At 39.7% G+C, this 10,159-nt stretch overlaps 2 protein-coding genes across 3 annotated transcripts; one reads left to right on the forward strand and one right to left on the reverse strand.

The window, feature by feature from the left end:
• Positions 1-1,447: 1,447 nt before the first annotated feature.
• Positions 1,448-6,776, reverse strand: syap1 (synapse associated protein 1). The gene is made up of 9 exons (XM_086107720.1): positions 6,464-6,776; positions 4,693-4,811; positions 4,559-4,625; positions 4,381-4,454; positions 4,067-4,206; positions 3,002-3,159; positions 2,875-2,924; positions 2,290-2,446; positions 1,448-1,883 (listed from the first exon to the last, which is right to left on the reverse strand). Exons 1-9 carry the CDS (start codon positions 6,675-6,677, stop codon positions 1,753-1,755), a joined length of 1,110 nt encoding a protein of 369 aa, XP_085963846.1. The 5' UTR covers positions 6,678-6,776; the 3' UTR covers positions 1,448-1,752.
• Positions 6,777-6,942: 166 nt separating this feature from the next.
• On the forward strand, positions 6,943-9,446 carry phospho2 (phosphatase, orphan 2). Of its 2 annotated transcripts, XM_086107985.1 has the most exons (4): positions 6,943-7,109; positions 7,421-7,515; positions 7,586-7,680; positions 8,125-9,446. In XM_086107985.1, exons 2-4 carry the CDS (start codon positions 7,445-7,447, stop codon positions 8,682-8,684), a joined length of 726 nt encoding a protein of 241 aa, XP_085964111.1. In that variant the 5' UTR covers positions 6,943-7,109; positions 7,421-7,444; the 3' UTR covers positions 8,685-9,446. The 2 variants fall into 2 exon arrangements, with proteins under 2 accessions (XP_085964111.1, XP_085964112.1); XM_086107986.1 differs by lacking the exon at positions 6,943-7,109 and having other exon boundaries at positions 7,120-7,515.
• Positions 9,447-10,159: the final 713 nt, after the last annotated feature.

Raw genomic sequence — 10,159 nt, forward strand, 5'->3', positions numbered from 1 at the left:
ACTGATATAGATTCAGAGTATACATACTCTGAATAATACATACTCGGAATTACGTTTGAACGTATTTGCCAGTCAAAATATTTTTACTACACATTGGCAGCCAACACTTCCATAGTGTTATTTTACACGACATGGTTTTCTCCACCCTTTGTCTGGAACAACCCCAGACACACAGGCACAAAAACATCCTAATGCATTATTAAAAGACGGTAACGCACACACATACATGCATGCACGCACACATGTGGGTGGCTTTATTGCCATGGTAACGAACATGTGGCCTAAAGCGGAGCAGCTCAGGGCTTGAAAGGGTCTGTGATGGAGTGATAAAAGACAGGAAGCCAAATTAATGCATTCATTCCATCCACGAACATACTTTGCAATTATTGGTCAGATTCCTGACGAATCATCATCTGAATCTGAAGGAAAGGTCGACTGTCACAATTTTTTGTAAGTGGTATGGAAAAAAAAAAAAAAAAAAAAAAAACACATTCAAACATTCTGTGAGCTAAGATTTTTATGGTCCTGCTGTATTGATCTACATCGTCTGAACATAGCTTTCTACGGACTTCAGGCATTGATTTTTGTTGTCGTCTGGGAGCGTCTGTTTGAAGGTTAAAAGACAGGCAGCAACACGTCTGGTGCATGTGCCTGCTGGTGTTTCACTCAACGTTATTACGGACTTTCGACAAACCTAAACATCCAGGGGGGCAGTTCCTTTTGTTTCTTCACCCCCCCCCCGCCCCCCCGTCATTCCGTACCCGCTTAGTCACCAAGAAGGACTAAGAGACTTGATTCACTTTCCCTTGGACCTCTATGACTCCAGTTTAAAAATAAATAATCTTATATACATTATGTGGTATTAAAGGACTTCAGTATTAATAGTTGCAGTAGGTGTATTCTCGGTCTGCATTAATTGATGTGGATGTCAAATGATTGCCAATTTGCACCATATTTACATTGAATTATAGTTTACTTTTATTGAAAATGGGACTATGATAAACTGCAGCTTATTAAAAAGTTGCACCCAAAAAAACTTTTGCAATGCTTCCAATTAACATACATGGTGATGCCCAGGGAAGACAACACTCAGTCACGCATGGGACATGTTCAGTACGGACCATTTCCTATGGTGCCGTTAAGGTGTCATGGAAGAAAAATAAAATGTGTTCCCTTGCAATTTTTGCATTTCTTTGTAAATCTGTGTGAGGAAAGGCCAAGACTACACCAAAAAAAAAAAAAAAAAAAAAAAAGATGTTGGACAACTGTCTATATTATTACCATTATTCCAAAAACACATTAGTATGCGTTTTCCACTCAAAATGTATTTTCCATTTTTTTATATGATTAATAATCAATTTAATTATAAACAATGCAAACTGTTAAGGTGCTTAGTTTCATTTATAGAAAGAAAAATATGCTTCTTGAAAAGATAATTTCAAAAAAGGGATTTTCAAATTGTGTTTTTATTTACATATGTTAAATTTATAACTGACAACATGTCTCTCAGATAACTAATACATTTTGACTGTACAAGGAAAAAAGTGACGAAAAAAAATGTAATCTGAAGTCACTCAATTGATGTCGTTTGCGTTGGAGAGCCCCCTAGCGCAATTTCCCTGCCATCACCACGCATTTCCCAGCAAAGGTGACAAAAGCATTCTTGGCATCTCAGGTCGTCCTTCTTCCGGGAAAAGTTCAAGGTTGACCGTCCGTTTATAAACAAGAGCAATGGCCGACCTGTGGCACGCTTTAGGTGTCGTGCGCTTGCAGCATCTCCTCGATCTCCTGGACCCACTGCTCGTCCCGGTTTTCTGACTCGGCTACCACCTCGTACTCCTGGAGCTCCTGCTGCAGCTCCTTCTCCCAGTCCGACTGCTCTTCTGCCACAAAGACGATCATGCCACATTAGAAACAATAGTACCACTACTACAAGACATGTGTGTGGCTGTGCAGTGCATCATTTTTACATACTGTGAATGAATATTTCATCTGATTTCGGTTCCATTACTATTTGCGACCATTTCCCCCATGATTTTTACAAATATATATTTCATCTGTTTTATTGTGCCTTCTCTTTATCATTACCGGTTTTTATCCTAATGGGAAGAGGGGGGTTTTGGTTTAGGAAGGTGTTTCTTTATTTTAAGTGGCTGTGGAGCACATCGGAAACAAAGTTACTTTTTAAATGTGACACATTGTTGTAAATAAATGAATTCCGGCCCGTTGGTGTGTGCTATTCAAACACTCATTCACTGCCAGCCATTTTAGAGCACTTTTAGGACCAACCGTCAACAGAGGCGGTGCTGTCCTTCTTGTCGAGCACCAGCTGCTCCATTCCCTTCTGCAGGTCCTCGTGGTCGATGGCCGCAGAGTCGAAGGCGTCGCTCACAAATTCGGAAACACCGGGACTGGTGGAGATGGAGAAGTCTTCCTCTGAAGCGGGCTGAGGGACCACATGCATGCATAAATCAAGTGCTTGAGCTTTATACGATTTTTATGTGTTTGGGGCTAGAAGTAAATATATTTTCTCCCAAAAAGTCAACCCGAACCTGGATCAAAGGTTGTACTTTTTCCAGTAAAATAGTTTTTTTCTGTGAAAAAAAAATTGTCTGGGAAAACAATATTTTTTTTCATTCGTTTTTAAAACTTTCTAATACAAAATTTCATCATGTGCAAAACATAAGATTTTATTAATTCATTTAAAAAAATCTAATAATATTTGGACATTTTCTCACAATACTGAAACATTTTTTTCTCAGAAACTTTAAACTAGTTTGTACACACACACACACACACACACACTTACAAATATATTAAACTTTACATTGGCTGTGATGTACAAACAAAGTTACGTTTCACATTGCGTACTACCTTTTGCTTGTCGCTGATGGAAACCGGCGGCGTTTTGGGCCTGACGTTATCTGTTGGGACAATGGAGCAGCAATGAGTATTCGCATCTGTGCAAATGAGCGTCATGCGATGCATGTCAACGATATACCTGTTAAGATGACATCACGGGGCGAGACGGCATCTTCTTCACCATCGTTCGACTTTTGCTGCTGCTTCTGCTGGGCCGCGAGCGCCGTCAGCTGCGCCGACTGCTTGATGAGGGACACGCGGTAGAAGTAGTTCCGCCAGAACACCTCCTCCTTCACGCTGTCAATAAAAAGCAAATAAATTAAAAAAAAAAAAAAAACAACCCCCCGCCCAAATTTTTTTTTAATAAAAACTAAGCAAAACACTGAAACATAGAAAGAGACAAACATGCAAGATGACTACTGACTTATTTGGACATTTTTATCAAGAAAAAATTCTCGCAAATTTAAATATTGGGACAACATATTTCTTCTTGTCAAATGAAAAAAGAAATCTCAAAAAACGAACCATATTATTGAGGGTTTTTTTCTATTCAATTGAAGTCAATTATCAACAAGTAAATCTCGTAAAATTACTACTTCTTTCATGTAAATTTGAAAGTAAAGCTTCACAGGAAATTCTGTTTTTCCTCATAATTTGAACTGGTATCATCTTTTCCTCATCAAATTTGAGTAATTAATTAAAAAATTAAAAGAAAAATTCTGTTGTAAAATTTGAGAAGTTCAACTTTTGTTTTAAAATGTAAAGTTTTGTTCGACTGTTAAAAACAATTTTGTTGAAATGGTTTTTTCCCCTCGCAAAACTGAAACTTTCTTTGATCAGAATTAAAGTTTATCTTGTAGAATTACAACAGGGAAATCTTTTTCTGTCAAATTCATAATAATTCTTGTGAAAATGTATTTTCTTCTTAGCCAACGTTTTCAAAGAGCATTCAAATAAAATTCTGGCTTTCCTCTTCTAGAATTAGCAGTGACTCATAACATTACAAATAATTTCATTCCTGCATGGAAAAATGTTGACATTTTTTCATGCAAAACTTTTTTTCAAGCCACTAAAACAAATTCTCAAAATGTTTCAGTCAAAAAAAAATAACAGTTAAAGTTGGGAAAAAAGTCTCTTTTCTCTTCAAATCAAAAGAAATTCTCATGAATCGCGGAACGTAGACGCACACGCAGTCGGTACTGACTATTTGGGCACCAGGTCGAAACGCATGCGGTTGAGCAGCTGGTCTTCCTCCAGCATGACGGCGGCCAAAGGAAACATTTGCTCCATGTCAAAGTGGAACTGCACGCCAGCCGGGGGGTCACGTAGGAAGTTACGCTTGTCCTAAACATGGAACAAAACACTTCACTGTAGCTTTGCAGTGGGTGGTGCCTTTTCCTTGCTTTTATTTCTATTGTGCAAGGTGGAAGTTGTCACGGATAGCTGGCGAGAGGAGTCGTCACATTTATCATATACAAATCGACACTTTTTTAAACAAAATTATTGAATATTGCTCACAGCTGAGAGGGCGAGGATCTGTTGCTGGATGGTCTCCTCCTCATTGTAGCCCACCCAGGGCGGCACTGCTGCTTCTGGGCACACAAACACACCAGTGAATAACGTCGTGAGATCAAGGCTTGTATTCTTAATTTTTAATCATCTTTATTTTTTTTAAATCATATACATTTTACTCTACCCGATCTTTTGGACTTCTTTTCCTGTACAAATTTCTCTTGCTCCTTCTGAAAGTCTCCGAGGAAGGTCTGCGCATAAAGGTGAAAGGTAAAAATAATAACAAAAATAACAATGAACATTAGAGTGGAGGCATACCTTGTCAATGATGCCGTCAATCTTTCCCTCCTCGACACTCTTCTTAATGCTTTGTGCCGTCCCTACCACGGACTCTGAGATCTTTTTGGTTGCACTGGATGCGAAACTGAAGATGAAGTCTGGACAGGGAAGAGTGGTTGTTTATAAACATATCAAGTGGAAAAAAAGGAATTATCTCTTAGTTTAAAATTTTTGGGCATGGGTGTGGCAGCCAATCATATTGTAGCGGGTCGGGTTCTGTCTGGACCAAAAATGGGGATTCATAACACCTAAAGTCCTCTATCGGCTCATCAGTACGACACAAATATTAATTGTATTACGCAGGGTAAGTGATGACGGATATATGAATGTGAGTACTGTTGTATTGTTGGTGTACATGTTGCTTCACCATTTGTTTTCCATTCACTGCTTGAAGGGTGAAAGCACTGAAACATAGATGATAATTCGAAATAGCACGAAGAGAGTGGATTCGTAGGCTGAGTTGTGGTTGTTTTAAAGACAAAAGGTGTAATTCTCTTTCTTTTATGTTTACTTGGGCAGTCAATTTTAATTGAGAGTGGCATTCAACAGCTTGAAGCCTCATTTTTGAATAATTGGTATTTTCCATAGTGCTAATATTGTGACGTGAGTTGAGCTGCGTTCACTACAACCATTTAGCAATTGGAACTATTAAAAAAAAAAGGGGGCCAAATAAACTTGTTTGTGGCGTCAGTTGTATCTCAAAGTACCATAGTAGTGTGAACATCCCTCCAATTTAAACATCATTCAATTTGCTGTCAGTCTGTTTAAGAACTGATTTTAAGACTTTACTGATTTCTTGTATGTATGAATCTGGTTCCAAGCTATATTACTGAACTTTTAATGCCGTTAAGAGCCAGCCTGTGGCCTCAGATCCACTGGAGGGCCTTCTGGTTGTTCTAAAACGTAATGGCATGGCTCAGTATGAGAGTGGTCGTTTCCCACAACAGAGGTTGGTGGTTCGATCCCCGGTCATTGCGAGCATGTTGAAGTGTCTGTGTGCAAATACTGAACCCCTTGATGCCCCCTGTTCCTTGATAATCACTAGGTGAATGAGTTAACAGTGTAAAGCACTTTTGAGTACCCAAGGTTGAATGCCCTATACAAGTGACAGACAGCCCATTGAGCATTTAAAACCAAAGGTGACTGAGCATTACTACTTTGGAATGACCTGTCAGAGGAGCTGAGACATACAAAATGCAATGGGTGACATCATTTCAAGATTAACTTTTACAGATTGACTTTTAAGTGATGTCGCCCCCCCCGTTTTTAAACTCATTTTTCCAGGCTTGCTTTTGGTTTGTCAACTTTCCCCCTTTCTTCTATTTGGGTCTCCTTTTATTATCAGTATTGCTACTGTTATTTATTATGTTTCTAACCTTTTTTTATTGTGTCTTAAAACGTATTTATCTATTCTTATCATCACTCAATAGGCCCCTTGGACTCAGTTCTATTGGGTTTTCATTTTCTGGGTTTCTCAAGTTTTTGTTGTTGCTATCTACTTTATAGGATGTATAGCTTTGCAGTATTGTGGTTTACGTTCGCTTTCTGCTAAAGCTCTTAGTATCACGTGGTTCTAAAAATGCAATATAATCAAAGTTATTTTGTTTGAATCCATTGGCTGTAAATGCCACTGACGTCACCCAAAAACAAACGGCTCGCTTTACTGGCTAGAAATTGTCCTCCGCAAATTTAATCACACTGTTCCTTGATAATACTTATAATCTATAATCTAATCAATGATATGACTGACCGCCAAGTCCTTTATTGAGCTCCTGATTCGTCTCCACGTCATCTTGTCGTCCTTCATCATGGTGGCCATCAGCTGCTGCTTGCTGTTTGTTTACCTCGTTTTGAGCTTCCACCACTTTTTCCTCCAACTTCTGCTGCTCTTCCTCTGCGTCGGCCAACGCGTTGGCGTCCACCGGGTTGTCCAAACCCAACCAAGACCCTAAACCTCGCAACATTGTCGAATAAAAGGACGAATTTCCAGTGGCAAATATTCGTTGGTTTATGAGAACTGATTCTTTAAGGAACGAGGGGAGGCGCAAAACTACCCGGAAGTAAGACGCTGACCAATTTCTTCTTCGCTTATTAAATTGATCAGGTGCTAACTATACTGCTACTCAACGGAGAAAACGATACGACAGCTTCCATTGTGAGTTTTGTATTAGTGGGCAATTTTCTCCTTCGCTGAGATTACTATATTTATTACAACAATCAAATGTCGACGAGTCGCACAAAATGGTGAAATAATTCGCATCTGTAAATTTGCTCACTAAACCCTGATCATCTTGCAGTTTACGAAAGGTGGCGGTAACGAGTCGTTGCGTGTCTTGAGACGACGCGGAGGTCTCCATTGGGGGTTTACGGCAACAACAAAATACATTACAGTATAGGTCAGTCTGTCTTTTATCGTCATATCAACAACGTCTCTGACCTTAAAAACCTCTAATCCGTCCTTTTGTTTCTCGCAGTAAAATGATCGATTACGCATACTCTTAAACATGACAAAATTGAATTTATGAATGGGACACCAAAGTCCACGTAAAGAAAGCTCATTTTTAAAGTTTAATTTACTATTTTCGATCTATTCTGTGAATAACAAACGGATCTATACATAATGTATTATCGGTGGCCACGTTTTACATTCGGCGTGTTCAGATGCTTTCCGGCTTAACGTCATGAGTTTACCTTCATTTTTCTTTAGTCAAATTCAGCACATTTTCACGTAATGAAGACTCTGATGGTGTTTGATTTCGACCACACGGTGGTCGATGACAACAGTGACACGTGGGTGATCAGGTAAATATTGACGATTTACATTAATTATGGATTATTGAAGCCACGCGTCTAACTCCATATTATATTTTAGGTGTCTTCCAGGTCAAACGCTACCTGACACAGTGAAGAATTCCTACAGAAAAGGCCACTGGACTGAGTTCATGGGCAGAGTAATGGATTATATAGGCATGTACGACAATATTATGACGACAATATTTGAGTAATTGTTAGGCATTAGGTAGTACTCTTGTTTATGGTTGTTTGTAATATTTTTAGATGTTGTGCAACCAACATATTTCCACTACTTGTGTGTTGTGGAACGTCTCAGCTGTAGACTACATGGCGTAATATATATAGAGAAAATGTTTGCACAAGCCTATTTTTATCATACTGCAGTCTTCTTTAATTCCTGTGTTTGCCATTTTGTCAGAGTATTTACAACCTCAGAATAGCACGAGAAGACTAATGTCTTTGAGATAGTGGAAGTAGTAATAGAATTGTCGTAGCAATAATAAAAATAATAACGACAAGAATAAAGGACGCCCAGATAATAATAAACATTTTCTGTCCATTAAATTAGCTAAATCTGAGTTTGTTAAATCAAGGTTCCACTGTATTTTCTTCCTACAGGCCAGCAGGAAGTGAGTGTGGAGGGCGTCCGTGCCGAGATGGAGCGCATCCCCTTGACGGCGGGAATGAGCGAGCTGCTGACGTTCATATCATGTAACAAGAGCGACGTGGATTGCGTGGTCATCTCGGACGCCAATGCTCTCTTCATCGAATGGATCCTCTGTGCCGTTGGGTTGCGTTCGGCCGTGGACCGCGTCTTCACCAACCCGGCTGGAGTCAACTCACTGGGCCGCGTGGAAGTACGTCCCCACCACGAGCACGACTGCCACCGCTGCCCCGTAAACATGTGCAAAAAGAAAGTTCTGGAGGAATACCTAGCTCAACAAGATGAATACAGCCGCATCTTCTATGTGGGTGACGGCACCAATGATTTCTGCCCGGCCTCCTGCCTGAGGGGCCGCGATGTAGTCATGCCCAGGAAAGGATATGCCCTGGAAAAGCTGCTGGAGGGCAAGAAGGATGCTTTGGAAGCCAGAATCATTGCCTGGAGCAGCGGAACCCAAGTCCTACATGAGCTACAAGCTTGTCTAAGTTCCACACCGGATGTCATCCTGGACTAACGGGTCTGAGGTTCCCAACGAACCGTCATCAATGCGCGACTCAAATGGAACAAAATTAAAACTAGACGCCCGTATGTTCATTTTCCTCCTTTGTTAGTGAGAAGTCATTGTTTACCATACACCCACATTCAAGGTTTCCTGAAGTAAAACGCACATCTATCCAGAACAAATGTGCAAGACACTCATAATACAAACAGGATTAAGTCGAAGTACAAAAATAATCTTTCTGCTGACCTTAATTTACTACATAATGACATTTTATTTGCCGTTTCTTTGCTTTTGTGGACCACGTCATAGTCCGCTTCTACTGCATGCACTGATTTGCATTTGCTAGCTGATAGCCAATCATAGTGATCAATTGTCACCGACGGCCAACATCATTTTGCATACTGCAATTGGTGGCATATTAATTCAAATCATATCCAAAAAGCACAACGACACAAACATGTTTTAATTCTTCACAATTCTAAACGCTGCTGTTTTTCCTCAGGTTTGCTCCTGCTTGTTTAGGAATGTATGGATTTTATTTCATGAAATCATGACTAGATGGTATGATAAACAATGACTTCTCAGCTATATCACTCAAACGCTACGGTTGTTATTAAATGTTTTTAATTGAGAGTGTAAGAATGAAAAGTTTTATGTGAGTTAATTTATTTTTTTTATCAATGACAGATTATGTAAGAGTCTGCATACCGATTAATTATAGATTTGCTCTTTAAATTTGTAGCCAACACAGAGTAAATAAATGGTGGCAGAGGATCAAGGCATTGAATGAAATTGCATCCATGTGAAAATGGCAGAAAAGTCACGGGCGAATGCCAGAGCGAGAGCAATACCTCTGATGCAGCGACTTTGTGGTATCCATGTAAAATATTGACACTATTATCCCCTTTCACACAACATGTCCGCATTGTGATGTATATGTTAATTGCGGCATTAATTACGAGCATGGCTAAAGCAATGACTGTCAAACCTTTTCATCCTCGTTGCCAGCTAGCTGCAATTGTCTTCTTCTCACCTGGTGTTGGACCAGTGGAGCCTGCCTGCAATGTCATCTTCAATGGCGTCAACTCGAGTGGGTTCTTGTGTTGAGAGGAGCAAAGCTGGACACCGGGCATCTTGATTGAGCAGCTTTTTGGCAGCTCATCCATCTGCCCAGTCGGCACTCGTTTGGAAGAGCGTTCCGTTTATGAGATGATGCCTGAACAACCAAAGAGGACATTTTTAAACTACAAGAGGACAACACCGGAGCACGTTTCTTTTCGGCGAGAAAGATGAGACCTTTTACAGGACGGACACACAGATCACAAACATACGATTGTTGATGATTAATAGTAAGCAAAATTGCATCAAATGTGTATTTTTTTTTCACACATGGAAACACACAAATAGTGTGTATATTTACAAACACATACTGTATGTACAATATATACTGCACCCACTACTTACATACAGTATATAATACATTACGT

This window comes from Hippocampus guttulatus, chromosome 3, assembly GCF_054856545.1.
Source record: "Hippocampus guttulatus isolate MCC_2025c chromosome 3, RoL_Hgut_1.0, whole genome shotgun sequence".
Classification (NCBI taxonomy): Eukaryota; Metazoa; Chordata; class Actinopteri; order Syngnathiformes; family Syngnathidae; genus Hippocampus; species Hippocampus guttulatus.

What these genes read in the sequence shown, in the direction of transcription:
- phospho2 (XM_086107985.1), top strand. Translation starts at nt 7,445, where the DNA reads ATGAAGACTCTGATGGTGTTTGATTTCGACCACACGGTGGTCGATGAC. An exon ending in AGTGACACGTGGGTGATCAG is followed by an intron (nt 7,516 to 7,585) that starts GTAAATATTGAC and finishes ATTATATTTTAG; the next exon opens with GTGTCTTCCAGGTCAAACGC. An exon ending in CAGAGTAATGGATTATATAG is followed by an intron (nt 7,681 to 8,124) that starts GCATGTACGACA and finishes TTCTTCCTACAG; the next exon opens with GCCAGCAGGAAGTGAGTGTG.
- syap1 (XM_086107720.1), bottom strand. Translation starts at nt 6,677, where the DNA reads ATGTTGCGAGGTTTAGGGTCTTGGTTGGGTTTGGACAACCCGGTGGAC. An exon ending in CCGTGATGTCATCTTAACAG is followed by an intron (nt 2,925 to 3,001) that starts GTATATCGTTGA and finishes TTGTCCCAACAG; the next exon opens with ATAACGTCAGGCCCAAAACG. An exon ending in CCATCAGCGACAAGCAAAAG is followed by an intron (nt 2,447 to 2,874) that starts GTAGTACGCAAT and finishes GTGGTCCCTCAG; the next exon opens with CCCGCTTCAGAGGAAGACTT.